At 42.7% G+C, this 25,381-nt stretch overlaps 1 protein-coding gene across 1 annotated transcript in view; it reads right to left on the reverse strand.

Moving 5' to 3' along the window:
* The window catches only part of cntnap5a (contactin associated protein family member 5a), a 70,252-nt gene that overhangs the window by 12,361 nt on the left and 32,510 nt on the right, over positions 1-25,381 (reverse strand). The window contains exons 4-17 of the mRNA XM_031584517.1: positions 23,715-23,862; positions 21,087-21,290; positions 16,808-16,992; positions 16,484-16,627; positions 13,595-13,862; positions 12,056-12,199; positions 10,974-11,145; positions 6,602-6,708; positions 5,881-6,000; positions 3,765-3,965; positions 1,815-1,971; positions 1,368-1,495; positions 761-931; positions 149-367 (exon numbers count right to left, since the gene is read on the reverse strand). Of these exons, the coding sequence (XP_031440377.1) occupies positions 149-367; positions 761-931; positions 1,368-1,495; positions 1,815-1,971; positions 3,765-3,965; positions 5,881-6,000; positions 6,602-6,708; positions 10,974-11,145; positions 12,056-12,199; positions 13,595-13,862; positions 16,484-16,627; positions 16,808-16,992; positions 21,087-21,290; positions 23,715-23,862 (2,368 nt within the window). The remainder of the gene's footprint in view (positions 1-148; positions 368-760; positions 932-1,367; positions 1,496-1,814; positions 1,972-3,764; positions 3,966-5,880; positions 6,001-6,601; positions 6,709-10,973; positions 11,146-12,055; positions 12,200-13,594; positions 13,863-16,483; positions 16,628-16,807; positions 16,993-21,086; positions 21,291-23,714; positions 23,863-25,381) is intronic.

Below are 25,381 nucleotides of genomic sequence, written 5' to 3' on the forward strand. Positions count from 1 at the left end.
CAAACTGGAAAGGATTCTATCCCTCCGCTCCATTGCCTAAACATTTCTAGCGGTTGCTAAATCATCATCTGTCACCGAAGGGCGGCGGAAAAGAAACGAGAGTCCTCTTAGAATGATGATGGATGGAAGAGGGCGAGCCGTGCCCTACCCACAAACAGCTGGCTGTTGAGCTTGAGGTGGAGGTGTCCGTCGGCAGGCGTTTCCAGGAAGCGCAGGGGCAGCTGGTCCACCTGCAGCGAGGCCTCCTTCACGCTGCGCTCCGCCTGGACCCAGTGCCACTGCCGGTCGTTCAAGGACACCGGAGACTTTACGGCCAGGATCACCGGCCCGTCGCCCACGTCAAAGGAGAAGGTCACTGTGGAGGGAGCTGTAGGTGCACACAGTACAGGGACAATCACACAGACAACACGAGAGCATTTCTATTATGGACCCATTGTACACATTCAAAATCCATACATACAATAGCCTTTATACAAGGACATATGTTCAAAACCGTAATTCTTATATAATCCTTCCCTAGCCCCATGTGCATTTTGTAACGACATGAGCAAGAAGTACATTACGCTTGCATCAGTTCACTGAGTACATAGTATATAGTACCTGAGGATAGTACCAGGAGAGGCTGGCATTTGTATGAGTATTTTCAGGAAAGGGTTAACTCATAAGGCACATGAACAAGGACTTTTCAAAACTCGACGTCAATGACCACAAAAACAAACAAACAAACAAACAAACAAGGAAGGAAACAAACTAAACTCACAGCTGAGCTCAACCCGTATGAAGTCCTTGAGTCCCAGGTTTTCCAGGAAGACTCCCGAGGGAGCACCAGTCTTGAAGTAGAAGGAGATGTCAACGCTTAGTGTGGACTGCAGGGTGGGGAAGTGCAGGTAAGAGGACTCCTGGTAGAAGGACGCCGCATTCCACAGCGATCCTACATGAAAATAGAGGAGAATACTTCAATATTTTCATTCTGACTATGGTATAGCTGGTGAATGTCTATCGTATATTGTCAATTGTCTATTGTATATATGTCTTATATTTGTGTAATTTACACAATAACCATTGCGTTCCACAAAGGACATGGCAGGTAATCCTCATGGGCTTCACTATAGAAAAGTACTGCAGATATTTCACTGACCAACAACTGTTCTCATTGTGTTGTCAGTAGTTTCACTGAGAAATACAGATGCTGGTGTAATACCATTCTGTGTAGTAACTACTGTTTATGCTATCTACATTTTATACCATATAAACAGTAGTAACTATATAGAATGCAGGTATTCAGTACTTGATCATGAGAACAGAGGACAACATTTGATGTTCTCATTTTTGAACTATAATTAATTTTAAAAGAACTGATCACCTACTGTCACCATAACAGCGCAGAGGTCCGATGTTGTAGACGGCTTCAGACCCGGGCCTGTGAGTGTCTCCTATAGTGATCTCTCTCACGGGTAAGTGGTCTTTATATGAAAGGATGCCAGTGTCATTCACCCTGCAAAAAAAATGTAAATAGCTATTACTCAGAGTGTCTTCCTGTGTGCCCTTCAGTATAGCCACATGGCTGCACATAACAGCATGCTATGAAGTTTATAGACCTCATTACACCTTTCAACTTTCATGTAGGCTTAAAAAATATATATATATATATGAAAAGCTCCTTCAGAGAACTACTGTTACATCTAGTGCACAACACATGTTACAAACCAGGCGTGCAGTAGTAAACTTCACCGTGTGAAGGATTTATCTGTGTAACAGAAAAAAAACAACAACAACACTTTTCGTTTGTCTGTGCTGTTCCGTGTCAAGGGTACCATGTGTCTTTGTCGGCATCGCAGTTGCAGAAGTAGTTCATGTCCATGCAGTTCTCCTCCAGACTGCAGGAGCACTGCTGCACTCCCGGCAGGTAGCCTCCCCAGTAGGTACGCTTCTCCCCACTCCGGTCCAGCCACCAGGACAGAGGCGTCCCATCTGCACCCCCCCACACACAACCCCCCCACACCGACCCAAAATAGAAAGGTGTATACATACATTAGAATACATACGATAATATAATCGTGGCCATTTTGTACAATTCCAATAGATATTCAATGTGCTGATCGGGGATTGTCCCACAGAGATGTGGGCAGGAGATGCTGAGCTTGCAGTAGCTTCCCTAAAAATAGTCCCTTCAGAATCCACTGACCCATCTGTAGGTGCTCTGAAGCTTGAGCATTCACATATTTCCACACTTCAGCATAAATATACTGGATGCTATGTTGAGTTTTTCTGTTGGTTATGCTTTTGTTGACAGCGCCTCTGTGTTGTGGCCATGCATGAGCTGTTTTGAGTTCATGTGGTTTTTTCTATGAGACACAGCGCTGTAGGAAGAGTTTAAAGAAAGTGTCTCAGTCTGATGCTATATTTGTTTTTTATTGGTTTGATGCTTGATTTATTTAGAATGAGCAGGTTACTCAGTTTACAGATTTATCTGCTTGTTTTTATTGGTATCTTGTTACTTTTTGTCTGTCACCTTGTTTATTTATTTTGCTCTATAGCACCACAATAAATCTGCTGGTAAAACTGTCTAGGTTCACTTCAGGTGAATCTGACCATGGCTATGGTAATCGATTTTGGATACAGTTTGATGTGGAAGCAAGATCAAGGTCCCAAAGTTGCTTCCATTAATAAATGACACAGACGATTCCAGATTATTATTATTTTTTTTCTCTCGGTTTGTGATCACTGCTCTCCATATAATGACAAACAAAAGGTATTACCTTGTGAGGAAGTCCGATTATTAACATGGAGTTAATCTGATAAAAGAGGTAATGGCTAGCAAACTGAATTTAATCACCAAGCACATTTGGAGCAGCATCAAAAAGTTTACAATAAATGAAGTTATCAAGACGTGTCCAAATAAATCAACGATTTGTTCCCCATTAATGTCATGGAAAGTTATGAGTAGGAAATATGGCTTTGAGATTCTGGGACTTCAGCCAGAGGGAAACGATGAAGAGGGAGGACTGTGAACATTCCGAGAAAGATCCAGACTGTAAATGTGCAGCATCCTTGAGGTGTTTGGAAGGCACTTCATTAATTTGTTACCATAGTTTCACATTGTCAGTTCAATTGATACTCGTAATTTGAATTCACGTGAATTGTACACTCAGTGCAAAAAGAGATATTGTTTTTACTTGCAGGCCTTCCACTCTTATTTAAGTACGCATGGATAAGAGGGTAGCAGCAGTGTTAGCACAAGACATGACCATTACTTTAACCCAAAAAGAAGTTTATTTTTAACAGTTCTTTTTTTTATTCCACAACAAAGGTATTTCATGAAGATATCAGTAAAGAATAAAACCAATTATGTTTTCTTTCAGATCCACTGCTCTGAAGAAAAAAAAAAGAAAAAAAAAAACGTTCCCATACATAATGACCCAGAGGTTTGGGAATAATAAACTTCTTTATTGTCTGCTGTGGCACGTTTGTTTGCCTCGGAGGGACTGGGCTTCATCAATTTTTCATAAATTAGGAGCCTTTGCATGACCATCCCACAGCGGAACAAGAGCTGAGACAATAGAGGAAGTCTAATGATTGGTGTGACTTTCTCAACTCCCTGGGTGATGGCACACAAACTTTGTTTTGAAGGACCAAGAGTACACCAAGCCCACACAGTGGATGTGTTTGCTCGAAGTCTCACTGGTATCCTATCAGGCCAACGAGAGGTGATATTACCACATTTCTACCATCGTGAGAGACTTGAGAGGAATTATGTGTCCTACCCCAAGTGTTGAAAAGGCGGGACTTCCTGCACTGGTACACCACTTCCTGTTGACACTGGTCTGAGCTGGCCACCAGAGCATGCAGCTGGTCAGGTGAGGCACTGTAGTTGATCTGCATGACATGGGGCCTCTCAGGGGTGGAGCCCTGAACCTTCACGGCATTCGTGGTGTTGTGAAGAACCACTGTCCACACTTTTTGCTCTGCGAGACAAAGAAACAAACACTTGCTTAAATTAAACACAAAAAAAAGATTGTGTGACATCAATCTGCTAAAGTAAATTCAGGGTAGACTAACAAAAAATTAAATTCTAAATAAAAGCAGTTCTGGAATGTTGCTGTCAAATGCTTGTTTCCAAAATGCATCAATGCATGTTAACTTTAGCTCCCATAAGCTTCTCTAGGGCAGACACAATGTAGACGCAATGCAGAAACAATGCAGACGCATAGCAGAGGCAATGCAGACGCAATGCCCCAAAAGGCAACCTTGATGATTTGCTTTACTATGGGCAGTTAAAAAAATCTGCTTCAAAATGGAATGTATCATTATCATTTACATAGTAGCTTGACGAGTAGTTGTTGTCTAGCGATAGTCTTATAGCTGTGATAAGCTCTGTGACTATCAATCAATGTCTCACGTCTCACTTTGAAATGAAAGTACTCGCTGACAAATCCTTTCTTGTTGTATTAGCAGTAGGACGTGTATTGCTACAAGATTTAAAAGCAACCTGTGTACTGGGTAGAGTGGTGTCAGTTACCTCCCTGCATAAATTGTACTGCACAGTAGCACACGCCGTCTTCCCTCTTACAGCAAATTCCACAGAGACTCCAGTTGAATCTAAATGGCTTGCTAAGAGCTCTCTGCACAGTGAGTGCAGGTGTGAATACTTTCAGGCATTCAACAGCTGGGACCTGCTAGTGAGCAGTTTCTTTAGGGTTGTAGGCCACTTGACTTACAATGTACTTTTTAGTAGTTTATTAATACATCCTCTATATGTTCTATAGAACTATATGTTCTTCTATAAGCCGTATCTAAATTATGAATGCGATAAGATCAGACTACCTAAGGACACATAAGAGACAAGTATTTCCCTATTGTGTACATGAAATATCATTGGCCATCGCATGTTTCTATGGTTATTATCATTGTTGTCCCTGTTGCAGGGGTCAACCATAGAAACACATAGCACTCTTATGTAAGCATTGGCTTGACATGTAAGCTTCAGTTCTGGCCCTGAACATCTTACAGGGCTTACTATAGGGCTTAAGGCAACTTAGGCAATAAGGTCTGTATAAGCATAGCCCAGTTCAGTGGAAAGGGACTAGGAACACAGGACCCAAGTTCACGTGCCAAGCTTGACCTAGAGTGGAAAGGGTGGTTGTGTGCCTTGGTAGCTCTGAAGAATAATACTGGATGACTGAGATATTTGAATAAAACTCATGGATCCACAAAAAGCTTTCAGTAAGGAAAATCTAAGAATGTCTGGTTGATGTATTTGAAGTCTGCTGAAGTTTTGAAGCATATTTTTTTTCTGAAAAACTTCTCCTGGGAAGGGGGAGACTATTATCAAGTATATCTAACAAGTATATCACTAAAAACTTCATAGCTCGCACACAAATTAAATCTACACCATGATTTTCTTTTCTCAAATATATATATTTATTTGCGCCTTTTTGATATATTAAATCTTCACCATGATTTTCTAGTCTGAATATATATATATATATATGTGCCTTTTTGATATATTAAACAATAGGCCTACTGATTGTTTCTTCTACTCTCAGTTCACCAAGTATGCAGGAAGCCTTTTCAATCATGTATTAGCTATCATAAAAGAAACAACAGCAACAGAGAAAAAATGAGTGAGAATAGCCAGTGTCCATGCAGTGTATTTTTTGGCATGACATTCTAATGGTCACTCTAAGCTTTGATATGGATTTGAGTTTAACAGTCTTTTACCCTCAGAAAGCCTCTCAATATCATAGATTATGGACAAAGGATTATCATAGATTGCAAATTTATGGATTATGATTATGTTGATCTTAATCCTCTGTTCCCAGTGTGCTGACATGAAATGACAGTTGGAACATTTGCTCTCTGAAGTCACAGACCTCTCACCTGTCATATTACAGTAGACCTGCATGGGCCCCAGAGGACCACTCCCATCTGGATCGATGGAGAAGTAGCCCGAAGAGCTGCCTATTAGTCTGTATGCTTCACATGACGCCTCATAGATTGCTGAAAAAAGAAGGGGAAAATTGCAAGCAGACACACTAAATTTAGCCCTGAACATAATCTTAGCACCTTAGAGAAAAGGTGTGAATGCCTGACTCTAAGGGCAGACAGACATATGGGCTACCAAATCAGCTGCCTGGTAATTAAGTTCTGACAAATGCTAATAGAAATGCTGAAGTCAATTAGCATGGATTTTTTAGCGTTGAAGTGTTAAGGTGCTAGCACTGACACATAGAATAGCTGAGGAAACCCCAAATATAGTAGGGGAGAATTTCATTATCAGTTTAAACAATAATTAAAGGGCTCTTTAACTTTAAAGAGGTGCTCCAAAATGAGTCTTAGATTCTTACGAACTCATCATAAAATAATCACAACCACGCTGAGAGCTTTATGAACTTGAACATTCCTTCCCATTTACATCAAATAAATACTCCCATAAATCAACTATATGTGTTTTTTTCTTTTCCCTTTAGCCCATCAAATGTAACATCCTTTCTGGTGGCAGTAACTTCTCACTGGCAGAAATGTAATGTGTGGCTAATTGGGCCATGGGGCTTGTGTGACTGGGCCCTTAACAGTGATTGGGCCAACACGGGGGACTCACAGTTATGGCAGGTGGCTCCGCTGTAGCCTGTCCCAGTGCAGTCGCACTGGAAGGAGCTCCAGGACTGGGAGCATCGACCTCCGTGCTCGCAGAAGTTGGGGAGACATCTGTTGTGGAGAGACAATGAGGATACATCAGTGAGATACTGATGGAGCTCCAGCCTTCAGCAGAATGGTCATTTATGCATGACCTGAACCTTTTCAGTTTTAAAATCATTCCCGCTATACATTTTTCACCCTGCAAGAGGTAACCCGACAGGCGCCAACGGCCAAGCATCCACTGATTGCACCCCTAGATGACTAGATGAATGTATTAATGCAGCTACATCAAACTTTGACTAATGCAGTATAATGCGATCATGTTCAGTGCAGTTCAGTTCCGTACAGCTCAATTCAATTCTTTGCATGTCTTTTGGAGAACATTAAACCACTTTTAGATGCGCCATATTTATTTTGACATTTAAGGTTCAGTTTAGTTTCTTCTTTGTTTGTAGTGAACTTGGAAGCACTTCCAAGGTATCTAAGGGCCAAAATGCCAGAATGCTAAATGAAACAGAATAGAATAAGGAGGAGGAGGAGGAGGAGGAACTGCTGACTATAAATATAGAGAAGCGGGGGCATCATGGGAGGTAGACCAAACGTATCTTCTCTCAAATCCACTGCACCCAGTGGTGCACACAGTCAGCATATGCACAGAGGCTGACACGGTGCACAAGCATTCTCTTTTACCTCCGTTAAGGCCACAAAAGCGACTTCAAACATTTGCTGACAGTATATAAACTTTTAAAACGAAATGAGAATAAATCTGCATATAAAGGTTCAAAACGACTTCCTTGTAATGTCAAGAGAGTTGCAGAGAGTCGACTCAAACTGACATTTGTTCAAATTCCTGTGACAGCACTTCTTTTTTTTTTTAAGCAATCGTTTTACTCCACAAATCTCTCCTCTGAAGTCAGACAGACATTCTGGATTACTTATGACACTTAAGTTTCAAAGGGAAACATTTAACAGCTGGATAGTTAAAGGGGTGACATAAACAAGAATAAAAAAATACCACCACATTTTAATTGAGGAGTGCATTTTTTTTCCGAGCTAAATGATCTCTGATGGTCTGGTCTTTAGACAGCTTTCCACTAGTGGCCGACGGTCAAGATTTGGAGTGATAATTCTTACAGAGTCTTACATAAGACAAAGACATGCTCTGCCTGGCCATAGTTCAAATAGCCACTGTGACAGTTGAAGATGGCTTTGATGTTATATAACCCCTCTTGTGTCAACAAGTCATATTGAAGCAGAAGCTCTGTAACTTGTTTGGTTATTATAACCGCCGCTGCACCGCAGGGCATATAGTGTTTGTTAAAGTTTTGTTTTTCTTCATTTTTTTCCCCCGACCGATTTCTGGTCGATGATATCTTGTCATAATATACTCAGACTTCACCAATCCACATGAAACTCAGCTTGATTCTAGCCCCATATGGCTGATATGGAATATAACGTTAGTCTTCCTAAGTGGGCGAGTCCTTTCATGCTAGCGCCCCTTGAAGTGGGTAGGCTCAAGGCACTTTTTGGGCAATATCTTGACAACCGTTTCACCAAAAATGACGAATTTATTTATGACAAGTTGGCCTCTAGGAGGCGCATGACTCTAGCTCATTACAACATAAAGAAACTAGAAAATGAACAGTTTAAGTCTCAGTTTCTGTTTCCTACGCTGTATAGCCATTTTGCAGTTGCTGGTAATAACGTTCTAACTCAGTACTGAACCAATTTCGATCGTTAATTGTCCTTCATAAAAGTTTCGACCCAAAAATATCTGAAAATAGGGCCCATGTTGAAAAATTCAGAAGTTTCTCTTTATTTCTTGCTTATTCCATCACTTTATGCGGCAGTCGTATTATGCACTGCTATGCAGTACATCTAGTTCTTCATGAATTTAAGCAAGCAGTGATGCATCCGTCAGTCACCAGTATGACAGCTTTTCGATTCTAATACTGTGGGACCAAATCCCTCCACAACAAACAAATAAATTCTTTCTTCAAACAAATGCCATGGATAAATGAGCTGAAAACAACCTGCACTTTAAACCGCCTCAGAGAGAAGGCCACATTTACAATTTGATTAATAGTGCCTTCATCATGGCTCCTTAAATTTCACAATTACCAGCCTTTTAGGGCTACGTATATTATTTCAGGAGGCTTTTTTCCTATGTACTCTCTCTCCTGGGAGAAGCGCTTTATGAAGGGCTGTATGCACAACACAGCTATTTCGGCTCCCATTAAACCACTGCGGAGGGGGGCTGGCTGTAGCATGGCTAATGTGTCGAGTGATGGTTTAATTATCACTGCGCTATTTCTAGTTCATGCTCACAGACACCAGCTTTGGTGGACCATTAAATTACAGTATCTAACCTGAACAAGTGGTTCTCTGGTTGTAAACTGGGTGATGAAGTTTTAGTGGTTACTGAGTAACTTCTGTGACTGGCAAGTTAATGTGTAACAGAACAGTTCCCTTACAATATGTATACCTAAATTACAATGGTGCAATGTGTGTCAAATGGCAATTAGTGTCAAATCAATAAATGACTGAAACAATGTAAAAAATAAAAAAAATACCACACTATAAGCATCCCGGTTTCAACACCAACATGTCAGTGACAGGTCTTGCATGACAAATGCCTCTGCACAGCCTTTTATTGCAGCCGCCCGAGTCTGTTCTTAAAAGGCACATCATACATTTTGATTAACACTAAAAGGGTTTCTTTTCCCATGGCTTGTGTGGATGCTTTCAGACACAACGTGATGTACTGGGAAAAGCTTCACAGGCATCAACATCCACAACAACAACACGACCATCTTGAGGCTCTGACAGGCAGTCAGACGGCAGCGTGACCTGCGGGAGGGTGCTGAGCTTCTCCTGGCCTTGTTCCACATTCCTCCCCAGCCTTCGGCAGATGTGGTACCGTGAGGCCAGGCCTGCGCCCCTGCGCGGGGGTGGGGGGGTGTGAGAGTGGGGCAGTGAGCGGCTTCTGCTGCCATCCCGCCGATCCCGCTGGCTGGCACTCCAGCTGGTAAGCGAAAGCTGGCGCGGCACAGCGCGGCGCGAAACGGCGCGGGCAAGCGGGGTGAGGTGAGCGAGGCAAGACCCCGGCCGATGACAGCTGGTCATGAATGATGTAAAAGTGGTGGCGATGGAGGGGTCCTGTCGTGTTCACACAAGTTCACTATTAATATAAAACCCATTCCCCGGAGCACGCCAGCGGGACGCGACTCTGAGGAGGCGGAGGGAGAGGAAGGAAGGAAGAAAAATGCGAAGACGAACGTTTGAATCTGAAAAGAAATGAGATTAGAGAACTGTCATAGGAAATTATGGTAATCCTGCAACATGGGGATGATGGGCGTCTCGCAGCGGATGTCAAGAAATCATCTGTGGTCAGACCCAAAAAGGGAAAGCTTAAACTGATTAACAACACTGCTGAAGCTTTCCGCTTCATTTTCGTTCCAAAATCGAACTGAAATACAGAGAATATTTCAGCCAGAAAAAAATGTGTAGGATGAATCTTGAGTGACAACAAAAAATGGTGAGGCCGAGAGGTGTTGAATAACAACGCGATTGTTGTGAGTTAATTAAAAATGTTGCTAAGCTGCAGTTAAACCAATATCGCCAATGATCATGTGCTCAAGTGCCCAGGATGTATCCCTTTTTTTGGCTTTGTATCCAACAATACAACCTAGCCACAATGTTGACATTTATTCAGCACTTTTCAAATATTTTCTCTCTGCCAAGCCCCCTGTACTTAATGGTCTGACCTTTCCCTTGACTCTGTGTGATTACCCACCTAACTCAGCTCGAGTGCTAATGGAGGGATATGCGCCCCAGAAATACAAAGAGCCCTCCCCACACACACACACTTGTTTGTTCTGTCCTACATCGGATGTCGGTGCCCTCTGGAAACGGAGAAACTGGGAAGTCGCAGTGGGCATCCGGTAATCAAGCCCATCAGTCTTATGATCTGTGTCACCAGTAATGAGAGAGCAGGAGGAGGGTGAAATATATAGATGCTTGTTAGTGCAGCTTTAAGCTAAGCTGTTTTATGGATAGATGTCGGCTCTCTCTAATTAGGCTCCTTTGTCTGTGGCGTCCTTCTAGTTTGGCTCGATACACAACAGCTCTGGGACAAACACGCAGCAGATGCAGGGGAGGGTGAGGTCATTGTGAGAGAGGGCCAACAACATCCACCTTCAATATCACAATGTACTCTGGAAGTTTTGTACATTTTTTAAGCATGAGGGCATTTCCAGCTTGACAATACTTCATGTTTTTCACTACCCTACTCCCTTCGCAGACTTCACATCCAGAATTTCGAATGGTCATACCTGTCACGGATGCCACAGATGTCAAACTGGAGCTGGTGATAAGTTCCAAGTCTGCCTCTCTGCACGAGGATAAAGTCGATCGGTTGGTTATTGATGAGGATGAGACGCATGCATCCCTGAAAGGCCATTGTGGGGTTGGTGCAGTCTCCATCATCCTGAGATAGAGGACACCCTGAAAGCATAAAAACACTGTATAAAAATACTGCATGAAACATTTAGTCTAATACTCTAGTGTACTGTAGACTCTATTTCACTTTGACTTTAGACTCTCAGACTAATGCGATTTGCTTCTAGCATGTCTATTCAAACAAAGTGGTCATGCCATGGCTCCCAATGTGGACCGCTGCACTGTATCCACTAATCCATATCTTGACTGTCATTTTGATCCAAATGAATCTTGACTTTACCACTCTTGCACTGTACATCTGTGTTGCTCATGAGCAGTCATATAATGACAGACCACAGATAGAACTCTTAATGGACTAGCACAGCTGCCAGTCTATGGAAGGGATTCTTGGAAAAGAGGCTTATGAAGTTCTAATGGGTCATTTTTAAAAGTGCATTTAAGCGTATATTCAATACTACAGATTTAGAGGGAATAGAGAGGAACGAATTTTAATTTCCCTGGTCTAATTGCGTACATGTGCACATGTGTATGCGAAAATATTAAGGAAACATCCTTGGCAATTTGTGTATTCTGAAAACTGCATAATCAATGTTATGAAAACAAGTGTAGTAAATTATGCCTACCTATGAATACATTTGCATAAAGACATTTCTCACAGAGGCAGGAAATATTGCTCTGCAAATTATAACATCTGAGGTATTTTCTGTACATGATTGAGAAAATTCAACTTTCCCCACAGCTTTCAAGGCACAGTAAATAGTTAAAAAGCTTCATAAAAAGTAATACTGTTATAGCAAAAAACCAGTCCCACCACTTTACCAATGTGTTCTTCAGAAATCCAGAGACATTCATCTCCATTTAAAGGTTGAGCTCCTGCCATGTGGCATGAAAGATATGTCATCATCAAAGAAGTCACAGTTTAACTGGTACCACTCGACTCGTGACGCAATCTCACCTCCGAAGAAGAAACCACTGCCCGACTCCAGCTGGTCCTGGAGCTGGATGGTGGAGGAGGGCTCGTTGTCCAGCGTCATGGTGATCTGCATGCCCCGGGTGCTGAGGCTCACCGAGTGCCAGAGCCCGTCATTCACTCTCTGACCTGCGGGGACACAGTGGTCATGATATCATTCAAGTGAGCTGAGGCCACAGGAGACCCTTTCCAGCCCTGTGGTACCCCCCCCCCATCCCCCCACCCCAAACCCAGTTTTCTCCGGTTCTCCCAGCAGATGTCAGATTAACCCTCCTTGGTTCCAATCAGCTCCAGACATAATTAGAGCCTAAATGATCACCGGAGGCTAATTAATGCCTGGATGTGCGGAATGAAAATATGCCAGGGTTCTCAAGAGGCAAAATATAGGATGGATTATTTTTTTTTTCATTGTTGAAGAATGCAAATGTGCTTTAATAAATCAGAGACGTTACCTGTGTTTTATCTAATTGTGCACCTGTGTTTTCAAACTGTTATACAATCCCCTAATCTCCATTCTCTTGTGGAATGACAGAAATGCTTTCATCTAACAAAAGTTCAGGAGTCTCCGTGTGTTGCCAAAGCGACGGCTGAAATAAATCAAAACTCCTTCACCCTCCTAAATGATTAACACCTCACCAAAGTAGACCTTGTGGTGTGAACGGTCTAAAAAAAAAAAAAATCATCTTTCAGGTTTGATTTAATTAATCCTGGCCATAGGAGTGAAGGGCGCCCAGGGCGAAGGCCACTGCTGCGAGTGTGCGGTCCCTTCTGTGTGAGCCATCTGCTGTCCGCCTCCGTCAGTGGAGGAGAGAGGAGGAGTGGAGGGGGCGGGGGGGACGGGACTCGTGGCCATTGACAATTAAATAATTTCACATTACATTCTCTAGTGTGGTCTGCTTTTGATGATGTACGCTATGAAAAACCTTGATCGGGAGAGGAGAGCGCTAGCAAAAGGCAAACAGATGGAGAGTAGTCTTCTTTTGTCCCCCTCCATACCATCCTTGTTGTCCCACATTACAAATCAGGTCCTGCCACCGGGTCAGGACACACAGATGTCAGACTAAGCCTGTAAAGGTAGGCTCCCACTGTGGTGTATTCCACCCTAACAGATTTGTACACGGGCATGCAAAAACTAATCCACTGCTCGCTTTATGGCTACAGAGATAACGGTAAGCTATACAAATGAGTATTTGTTTTCCCCGTGCCCAGCAGAGCATATGTAAACAGAAACAAGGCAAGTGAGATGACACTATGTGTTTCGCCTCTGTAAATTATAGCTCTGGTCGGGCTCGACACCCAACACCGTGCAACCCTTTTATTCTATGTCTCATTTCGCCTTTTAACCCCATAAACACATAACTCTGTAGCACTATAAGTCACCCAAAAACACTGACGGTTGTAGGATATTGTGACATTAAAAAACGTGGTGACATAAAGGAACCTGGTGACATTAAGGAACCTGGTGATACTGAAGAACCTGGTGACTCAGAGGAGCTTTGCAGGGTCCCTCACTTCCTGTCTTACCGGTGGAGACCTCGGAGGTCTTGAGCGCGGTTGTCTGGTGGGTGAGGTGCAGCCGTCCGCTGCTGATCTGCAGCACCAGGCGCTGGGGCTCCTGGGCGAGGCGGCCGGACAGCAGCAGGCCGTCGGCATTCCAGGTGCGGAACTGGAGGCGCACGGAGAAGCCCTCCAGGGTGGGCGGCGGCGCCGGCAGGGACAGGAAGCTGCTGCTGGAGCTCAGGAAGGTGGCGGCCACCAGCTGGGGCCCCGAGCAGGAGAAGGTCACGTTGCCCTGGAGGGGGGGAGCACATAGTCAGACACCCAGACCACAATCAATTGTTTCCCAGCTGTGGAGTCAGCGAGAGACAGACAGAGAGAGAGAGAGAGAGAGAGAGAGAGAGAGAAAGAGAGAGAGAGATTCAGGGACGCAAGGTTGAGCTTTTTTTTAGAGGCTCATCAGAGACTAAAAGAGATGCATTTATTTATGAATACAGATGGAGACAGAGAGGGAGATAGATAGAGAGATAGAGAGACACAGAGAGAGAGAGAGAAAGAGGGGGAATGTGTTTGTGTGTGTGTGTGTGTGTGACTGTGAGAGAATGAGAGACAGAGTGAGAGAGCGACAAAGCAAAAAGCCATTGAGAATGTGAGTCAGAAAATGTGAGGATTTTTTTCATGTTTCAAGATGGAGAGGTTACAAGTGTTAGTGTATGTGCGAGTCTTTGAGGGAAATGTGTGAGGGAGGGGAAGAGAGAGAGGCTATGCATACAAAGAGAGAGAGAGAGAGTGGGAGAGAGAGAGTGCATGTGAGAGAGATTGAGAGTGAGAGAGATAAAGAGAGAGAGAGAGAGAGAGAGAGAGAGGGGCCTGAGTGAGTGGGAGGAGACTAAATCTCCATTGAGATTCATGGGGGGCTGGTGGAAATGTCAGACTCGCAGCTCCACTGAGACGAGCGGGGGCAGGGGGGAGCAGGGGGGAGATATAGCCCCTGTGCACCGGAGCGCCGCTCTGAGGAAAAGGTCACTTCAGCGTGGGGTCAACCCCTCATTCATCCCCAGGCCACAAGGTTGTACTGACATGGGATCAGTGAGACCAATCCCCAGTAGACTCACCGCCTGACTAAAAACCCACTCGAGGAGCACGGCATAATGAAGAGTAAATTGCTTATTTTGCCTTCCACTGAAGACAGTGAGATGCAAATATGATATCTGGAATGAGTCATTTTAATAGTGCCTCATCATAAAAGCAGTGGCTATAGGGTCAAATGCTAGAATGCTATTATGATGCTGTCAGGTCAAATACTGGGATGCTACTATTATGACTCCTGTTCTTTTTGAGAATGTGCTGATACAGTAATGCCATTTGACGAGCTTTGGGGGAACTTACAATACAAAGAACGACCGCTCTCACAGCTACTGGCTGGTAAATTAGCTTGAGGTTTTTCTTCTTTTAGGCCCTGAGTCTAGCATATCACTTTATAATCTAAGGACACACGTTGCACCATTTAGATCAGCTTACTGCTTACGTGCAGTGATCCGGAGTCGAAAGAATTTACACCATAATAGGAGTCAGTGGCACCATTTAAATGAGCACCATCATAGACAGCCAAACACTCTCCAAAAGATTGCAAACAGTTGCCTTAGTGGCTTTGTTTCCCAGACACAAGACAAACACAGTTTCTCTGTGATTGATAGGTGATTTAACTTGGGCTGACTCCATTTTCACCTACGCTCAACCCACATTCTTCCCGAGGCAGTATAAAGTGGTATTAGTGTACTTTATTGAGGGTGTTTATGTGCACAGTCTGGGATGTTGTTCAATTTCAGTATCTGCGCTATCAGGACCAAGGTATTTACCCCATTTTGAGGTGGTGAGTGTTTCATGCTGCAGCAGATGAACTTGCCAAATAGACTTTTCTTTGTTTTTGGCTGGGTAGTCATTTCAGTATTTTTTCTAGAATCTGTCACTCAGAATTATATATGAACTATATAAGAATAATGAATATCATCTGCTGCTTTGCAAACTATCTCTTAGAGGGTGTAGTGAGAGATAAGGCAAAACCCTGAAAACAATTTATAACAGCTAATGCCCAGGACACCACTAAATTTGTCCGTTGAACCTTGATCTGAGATAAATAAGCTCACAGAGAGAGCACAGTCTTACATCAGTGTCGCAATTATGCTTGGAGGATATGTGAATAATTCACGCTCCCTGGAAGGCCATAGATTAGCCTACCTTTTATACACGAGAAATCCTTCTCAATGACAGTCAACACCATTAAGAGTAATTGTGACTCGCAGCGTTAAAAAAAAAAAAAAGAAAAAGAAAACTGTTGATCTCCTTGGGACCACCTCTTTGGTGCAAGCCAATTTATCAGTCTAACATTCCACTCCGGGCGTCGAAACTACCGCAGCCTGGATGCTATTATGGTATTGGCGGCGCCAGCGTCAGGTCACCTCAGAGTCTGTCTGAATAGCGCAGTTCATTACAATTGAGCCTCTGGTGCTGCGGGCTTCAAGCGCATTGAACTCCGATGTTCACCAGAGCTCGCACCAATGAAGAGGCTTCATTTGGAATTACACATGCCATTGACATCTCTGGGAGGTCTAGCCACTGTAATATAGCTCAGCGCTGACCTTGACTGGGAGGCAGTGTTCCTCATTAAAATACAGAAGCATACATATTCACAGCAACATGAAATTTAAAAAATCTGAACTGTGCTGGCTGTTTTTGTTGTTTTTTTTTTTTTGGCAGAGATGTGGATGGTACCAGGCTAATGTTTTGCCCCTGCGCAGCAAGTGGGTGAGTTAGTAAGCACAACCACATGTGTGTGTGTGTGGATGTCAAAACATTCCAGACACAAGTGCATACACATATACACATGCATGCATAAAAAGCAGTGAGAGACCTTACCACACTGTACATCTGTGGCTTGCGTCTCTTGGCCAGATCGATTATGTTAACTCCGTTGTAGTACAGGTTCTCCATGCAGCCATGGAAGTTTCTTCTCAGGAATGTTCCGGGTTTTCCAGGCAGTGGTATTCCTCCGAAGCTCAGCTTTAAAAGGATAAAACCAGAGCCAATGCCTTAACGCATAGTAAACAAGGCAAACACACACACATATATTTAAAACAAATTTGTTCAAATTAGCTTAAGATTCAGTTGGGCAATACAGCGCTTTAATGACTAGAAATAAAAGCCTAAGATATTGACAGGTGGGGAGAAGGTGACATCTACCTCGTAATCCACTTCTAGCGTGTCGCCGCCTCCTCTGGTGCGGAAGTGCTGCGTGTGCCGATCCAGTGTGAAGTTCACTTGTTTGTTGAAGCGTTCGATGAGCACCGAGTGCCAGTGCTGATCATCCAGCAAGCTGCCGAGAGTGACCGCCTCACGGGCTCCACTGGTCCTGACCCTGATGTCATCTGGAGGAGCCAGAGGGCCACAAGGCCAAAGGGCAGAAACAGAAAGAGATATCAAGTCAGAGAAGACAACCAGTCTCTTGCAACAGTAACACATATTTCTATATTTGGATTTTCAAGCATGCTAATTGCTTCTGCGGAGACTATGTTTGTTTATCTGTAAGCAGGATTACGCAAGAAAAACAGACACAATTTTCATGAAATTTGGAGTAGCATGGGCCAAGGAAGGACCCATTAGTGGATCTGAATCACTGGGTGGATCCACAAATGTAGGTTCACTTATGCTAACGTTGCGCGATTGGCCTGGGCAGAGGTCTGCGTGTCCTCCTAGTTCCATTCATTACACCATACAGCAAAAAAAATGATAGTAGAGTTTAACCAAATTTCTTTAGGGTGAAGGTTGAAGAGTGCCCGAACACAGGGTCATTTGCTAGGAGCCTGTCATGGGAATGGGTTCATTTTAAGGTTCAGTGTCTGCAGGCTTGCGATGAAATATTACATGATGCATTTACTCTCTTCATTTCACTGTGACTTCACAACAACAGTGCAAGTGCAGTTAACAGTGTAGGTCATAGTGTGACATCTAAAACATGTGTTTTATAAGCTCTTAAGCTAGTGTGTGGTTCCCCATCAACGAAGATACACATCAGAAATGCACAAAAACAGTACATAAATGGAAGCCTTTCAAACTTGTCCAGCTGCTATGCTAATGAATGTTAATATATGCACATGAGTCTTTGAGTTTTAAGAGTTGCTTGTTTCAGGTAGGACTCTCACAACATCCACATGCACTTCGGCCAGTATCTGCCAGTAATTCAAAACCACACATTCCCATACTCACAAGATATTACACTGTTAATGGTAATGATTTGCCATAAGGTTAAGTGCTATAGTTAGCACCTTATAGTGCGTTTTGTAGGCACTTTATTTTGATTTAAACTTTAAAGTGCTGGCTAATGCTAAACGTAGATGGTTGTTAAGATTGTTGGCACCTATGATGTCCGGTTAAGGCTCAGTGTTCGGCTTACGTCGGACTGGTCATTATGGTCCCATATCCAATAGCTGTGGTTACGAAATTTTAGGATATTATTATTATTGTCACTGAACTGTTGTCTGTCAGAGTGGTGCCCATTTAATAACATGGGCTTCATAGACAACTGAAAAACATTTTGGGGAGGCCTGGACTTTTGAAGAGAGGCGGCAATCATCCCTCACGGGAAGGTGCTGCTCTCGTTTCTAGAAAACTGACACTTCACTTAACCGAAGCAGGTTTCTGACGAGCCAGAGTTAAGTCTAGGAGACAGAAATACCGTCCCACACAGATCTCGCCCCCGCAGCTGCCCACACAAAGCCACATAGACAGGGTGTCCAAGCCCAGAATGCTTAAACAATCAATTCCAAATCGCCCCAGCATACAAATATGAATTTAATATACATTGAAGTGTGTCTCCTTAATATTGTTAACATGAAAAACAACTCCACAGATTGATGAATTTAGAGTTGATAATCAAATAGATATACTGTCTGAAACATGGTTAAACCCAGAAGAATATATAGCTTTGAAAGAATCAACTCCTCCAAACCATTCTAACTGTCAACTATGCCATACAGGTCGTGGAGGTGGAGTAGCATCAATCTACCACTCTAACCTATATATCTCTCTTAGGCCCAAATTCAAGTTTAATTCCTTTGAGGTTCTTGTCCTTAATAATCTTTATCCAGATTGGAAATGTACCCAGGCAGTGCCACTATACATACCCCCAGGCCCCTACACCGAAGTCTTATCAGAGTTCTCTGATTTCCTATTCACCTCAGCAGTTAAGACTGATAGAGTGCTTATACTGGGAGATTCCAATATCAATATGGAGATTGAAAATGATCAACATGATCATTGAAAATAATCTAAGAATGTCATTTTTTTCTCTAAATGTGAATACACTCACACATCATGGTAACTATACTATTGGCCTAGTGATACTTACAAAAAGATAAGATAAGAAAACAGAAAAGACTCACCCAAACTCGAGCACTTAAAGAAACCAGACCAAGACAATAAAGAAAATGGTTCACCTTTAAACTAGTATTTCGCTTGGCATGGAAATACAGCCTTGTAACCTATAAAAATTATGCCAAATCAGCTTTTTTATTTTAGTTTTCCCAGAATCCTTCACACCTTGACATTCCAGAACTTACCACTCTGTTATCCTCATCAAAATCCTCAACGTGCCTATTAGAACTGTCCCTACAAATCTGCTTTTTTAAGAACACACTGCCTCTAAATAATGGGCATTTACTGTACTTGGAATAATAAATAACCCTCTGATGTCAGGATATGTTCCACAATCATTCAAGATAGCTATCATCAAACCATCTCTTAAAATGTCAAAGCTTGATCCTGATAACTTGGCCAATGACAGTCCTATATCTTATATCGAAAAATACATCCCGACGGGATGAACAGTACAGGTCTTGTTTCGGCCTGAAGGGATTTATTTTACAATAATGACCGCCGGACTATACATTATCCGGTTACTTGCCAAAACAATAGAAGACATTCTTTTTAATGATTTTATTGTCGTTTCGTGATTTCCAGCATTTCCCATTGGACAGCGTTTCTCAATCCCACACCGGTCCGTGATGAGGAAGCAGCCGGTCCACGGAGCCCTGCGACCACCACAGTCAATGCTTGGTGCTTCTGTCACTCATCAGGTCCCCGCCCCCCTAGACTGAACCTCTGGCTTTGTAGCATTTTATTCCTGCTTTCCTGAGTTATTGTTCAGTCATGGGGTGTTCAAAGCAAAGCTAAACTCATTTGTTTGCCCATTGCCATAAAATGCCATCCAGGTTTTTTTTTACCAACGATTCCATTAATGGAAAGTCCATTTCATCTGTGTGGCTCTAGACATCAAGCGATTCCAACTTCTGTTATGAGGCAGCCAAGCCAACATCATTTTCAGCATTTTTTCCACTCTCTGTCAATGGCACAAACAGAGGGCAATTCAGCAGGTGTCCAGAATAAAAGAAAAAAAAACATCACAGAGGTTTACACACGCCTCAGCGCAACAGGAGAGAAGACGAGGTGGCCCCAGCCCAAGGCTTAGAGAGTACTGACAATGGTCACTTGTCTGGATGTTCAAGTCTGGAGGCCTTCAAAAGGAAACAGCCAGCAGCTGATGATGCACATTTAAAACAAAGGACCAGGGGAAAAGAACATTGACTCATAATTATGACCCATCTTGTTTAAAATATCATTTTATTTCCAGCGATAGATTCCTTCCAAAGCCAGTGTGTGCCACGTTCCAAACGATACTGAGCAACCATGAGACCATGGAAATTGTGCCTTGACCTCTTCATTCACTGCATCATTTCCTCCCGAACCAGGTTTTTAAAATAAATTCTGATTGATCTACACTGTGCAAAAGCTTTTCAGTTTCAGGTTCATCTCTCAGGTTCATCCTTTCTCTGTCTCTCTGTCAATAAACCAAAAAAAATCTCTCAATTTTGTGTTTGGGAATGTAAAATCATGTTGTGGGCCAATATATCCAGCCAGCACGTTGCAGTCCAGTCATGGGTCTAGGTGTTTGGACAAAAAAGCAGCAAATGAAGCTCCCCCTTCTGATAGGTGGTGAAAATAATAATAATACAAAAATCAGTTTGTAGGTTATTTGGGCTTTGTTAGTTTTGGTAGTGATTTATGTGCAGAGAAAACAGCACTGTTGTAGGTTCTTTGATACAAATTACGTTAATAATGTTTCATGGGCTCATAGGATTGTTTTAACTGGCAAATAATAATAATAATAATAATAATAATGATAATAATAATACATTACTGCAAAAAGGGTTGTGGATTGTTGGGGTTGTGGGGTTGGTGGTAGTGGTGGTGGTGTGCTTTACAATCTCAATGTTTCATCCACAGTTAATAAAATGCAAGACAATGTTGATGTAATCCTAAGTATTTTGAATATGTTACTCGCCTTAATCACCTTTTGTTATCCAACAAAATATGTTACGAATTCCATTTTAGGACAAGCATTCTGTAAATTGTAATGGAATAACATTTTAAAAGTAACCCTCCCAATACTGGTTCCGTGTCTCACCCAGGTTGAGGTGCAGGGCCAGCTTCCCACGGTGCAGCTCCAGGGTGATGTAGTCTCCCCTCTGGCCCTCCCCGTGCAGGAGCACCCCCTCCGCCTGCCGGCTCTTGAAGCGCAGCGAGATCACATCTTTGGCCGTGCTCATGGACTTCTGGTTGAACCGGTAGAGAAGGGAGCTTCTGCCGTCAAAGTCTGCCACGTAGGACTCTGTGTAGGTCAACGACAAGATGTTCACTGACTGAAGGAACCCTCTGAGCACCCCAGATACTTTCTCCCTTCTAGACGCTGTTAATCTCTTGTAAATACATAGCAATGCAATGCAAATCTGTAAACTTTGCAGCGGTTCTCCACATATCCCCTCATTGTATTCTCTATAACTGGTATGTTACTATGAATAAGAGTCTGTCCTGGATGTTCCTATGTAAACTCACTGCTGTGCGATGCTAAGATCATTCTTATCACTGTGTCATACCAAACTTGGCTTGGCTTACCCAACTTGGGAGTCTCCTTTCAGTTTTTCGGCTAACCCAAACTTGAACTGTTGAGAGACATTTTTTTTTTTTTTTTTTAAAGCTGAATATATAATATTTTGATGGGATTCTTCCTGTGTAAGGTAAGGCTGTCTGCATGAATAATGCAATCTCCTACATGCACCTGCTATTCCAATACTTGGCAAGAGGAGGATTTGCAGAAACTCGTGCCGAATTCAGCTTTGAGAGGAGAGGGAGAAAACTGACATGTTTGTGAAAGTTGTTCAAACACTGCTTACATTTACAACAAATCAAAGGCATGACTGTGCCCAGAGTTCTCTTGGATATTTATATAATGTGTTAAGGGCCTGTCATCTCTGACACAAACATACACACAAACATAAACACAAACACAAACACACACACACCTAAACACACACACACCTAAACACACACACACACACACACACACACGCAAACATGCAAACACCAACACATCATAAATGAGCAACCGAAGGATCATTGTTCTCAAAGTAATGAGATACAGTCTAGCAACCAGTAATAACACACCCAAGTTCACTTTACTACAATAAAAATACAAATACAATTACAAAAACTACAAAACAATAAAAAAAATTATTAAAGGAAATTAAATAATTCAAAATAAAACACTTTTAGAGAGACCTCACATTAAAAAGCATAGTTCAAGTCTACATCACGTGACAGTTTTGAGGCTGAATATGAATATTCAACCAAAGGCGCAGTCTCTAGACAAGATGTACTTATCCTTACTTATCCTTACTTAATATACAGTACTTCTGCTGTAATATTGTCTACCATCAAGTTTTCAATCTTTCCTCTTTTAAAAAAAAATATTCCTTCAAATATTCTAAGGCAACATTTCCCCACCCTTTCCCCTTTTGAATAATTTTCAACATTTTAATATGTAGCATTTAATCCTTTTAAAATAATTCAGGGGGATTCAAGAATGTCAGCCTGCTGTAAATCTGCAGGGCCTGAGCTTTTGGAGAGTACTTGTGTGAATCACCACTTAAATTAGAACAGGTTCCGTGAATGTACTTAGTTAGTTACCTGTGATTACAAAAGTAACTGAACTGTCCCTATTTTTCTAATAAAACATTAAAAAATGCCTAGTTAAACCATGTTTCAGTTGACCTGCATACAGATGACCAGTTTGTAGAATGGGTTATAGTTTATACTATTAGGAACACCACACCGTGTAGATAGCTTGTCCAGCTGGATCTTAGCAATTATAAATCTGGGCACTTGTCTTGTTACTATCTTCTTGAGGGTACAGATTCATAATGGTTTCTTTTATTCGCTGCTATACGAGGGAGCAGAGCACATTTCACTCCTAATTCCCCACCCCGAACGGAGCCGAGGCGCTCCTCATGCAGCATTTATTAGCAGAGCACACATTCATCCAACATTAATACCGGATCATGCTGTGGAACTGTTGGGCATTATGAAAGTGCTCACTAAGGGATAATTATAATGTCTTTTACAGTGTGGCATGTCTTGGACTGATCCATTTAGTCGTGCTTTGGTGTGCTTGCAAAGGCGTCATTAGTGACTCACGTTTATTTATTTAGCATTAGCCTGACAAAAGGCTGACTCCTGCGCTAGCCATAATGTCATCGTTCCTCTCTATTAGAGGAATTGCATACGGTCAGCAGTTGCTTTAATCATAAATGGTTAGACATAGCACCTGGCCTGTATCACTGCGGAAATCATTAGTGTCACATTTTCTCGGGGGCGCAAACCTACCATAAGCAGTTATGAATTAAAAGGCCGACAGAAACAATTTACTTTGCCCTTTTCCTTCTGCATTGTTATGCATTAACACATTGCTGGGTGTACTGATGCAATCTCACAACATTACACTGTTATTAGATTTCCATTTGGAGAAGCACAGATCCTTTCTGATTATACACAGCCAACCCCAAGGACACCCAAATGGCAGCACTTCTGTGTCTGTTTTCTTGCAAGCTAGGAGTTGCATCCTGGAGAATAAAAACCTGCCATACTTGGCATATTCCGTATCACACGGTCTCTCCTGCACCGTCAGGCTTGACCTTTCTGGAAGGTACTTCCCTCTTCCTCCACCCCCCTACCCAATCTCACACACACAGGCACTCACTGTAGGTGCAGCCGTAGACCTCGGCTCGGAGCCCCACCCAGCCGCTGGAGTTCCACTCTAGTGGAATGAAGCGCAGGAAGCGGGTCCTGATAGGGTGGGGGAGCTTGTGGTGGACCACGCCGTCTGCATCCACATTACCCACAAACCTCTGGGGGGGGACACACAGGGAGAAAAAAGAGGAGAAACACACAGCACATGTCAGAGTAGAAGAACCCTGAAGAAACAGCAAGAGCGACATCAAGCCTTGAGGTCGGCTCTAGTCCCTCAGGCATTTTGCTTCCATTTAATACTATCCCGTCCCGATCAGCGATCATGCATGTCAGTGTACAATGCAAACATACTCCACTGCTGCTGACAACATGCTGTTAAATGTACACACACACATCCCTTACCACTGTGTAGATATGTTGGACTGATAGGGATTGACAGAAACAGTGAATTAAGTGTGGTGATTATTTATGCATGCATTCACAAAACACTAAGCTAGAATTCGGGGTTGTGGGGGAGTGGGGAGGGGGGCACAACAAGTTAAAATGTCAGAGCCTCTCATTGAGTTTCTCCTAATAATGTAACTGTAATTAGGTAATGACTCAGTCAACAGAAGAGATGTGAGTGGCATCTGAGAGCAAATGCATAACAACACATGGCCCGAGGAGTGAGTCAGAAGGACTTGAGGACGTGAGGAGAGAGAATGGCAACTTTGTTTCCACGCAAACGAAAGCGGTCCTCAGCAGACAACGAGAAAAGCCACTGTGTGTGGTATTGTTGTCAGGTGTTATCAGCGACTTTTAAAAAAATGCAACTTTCACACCCTCCCTCTCCTCCATCTGTCTTGGTTTACTCACCACTGAGACCAGGCAGAGGGAGAAAAGAAGGCAAGGCTGATTCACTCCCTCTCTAGATGGCTGATAATTTTATCTTTTCACCTCACAAACTGGGTTTATAGGCAAAGTGTTGGTATGTTTGTGTCCTCCTATCTGCTGTCCACTTGATGAAACATTATTGTATAACACACAGAAATATAATAACAATAATAAACGGTATTGATGTGGTTGAGGAGTTCAGAGAAAAACACAGCTAAGAGAAATCTCTTCACAGGGATCCTGTTAAACAAAGTAAACAAAAAAATGTAATTGTTTTGGCTTTGTAAGGCAGCAAGCCACTGGCGAACACCAATCTTATAATTTGTACGTGCCATGTTGCTATTTGCAATTTTCAGCCCGTAATATTTTGGAGAAAATGGTGGGAGAGAGGCTTGCAAGCCCTGTGAAATGACTTCTATTGATTACACTGAAGCGCGGGGCTAAAACAGGCATGTTTGAGTGGGATGAGCTTGTAGACAATGCGTTGGCCATCTCCAGTGACTACCTGGAACATAATCCCCAATGTTGATGTAGACCAAGCAAAAAGTAATCACACGTCTCAAGAGCATGGATGCTTTCGGGGCTGAAGAGCAAAACGCCTACGGTGGAAACCTTCAGGCTGAAGCAATATGTGTGATTTTGAATTCAGTAAGTCTGTTCAACTTGTTATTGATAGTTGAAGTGCACTTTTTCAAAACATTATGTGCGCTTAAAATATGGACAAGGTTCTTTCTTGGAAGGTTTGTTTGGTTTTATTGCATGGTACATTATGGTATTGTTATCAACATTTACGATATTGTAGAA

This window comes from Clupea harengus, chromosome 2 (genome assembly GCF_900700415.2).
Source record: "Clupea harengus chromosome 2, Ch_v2.0.2, whole genome shotgun sequence".
Classification (NCBI taxonomy): Eukaryota; Metazoa; Chordata; class Actinopteri; order Clupeiformes; family Clupeidae; genus Clupea; species Clupea harengus.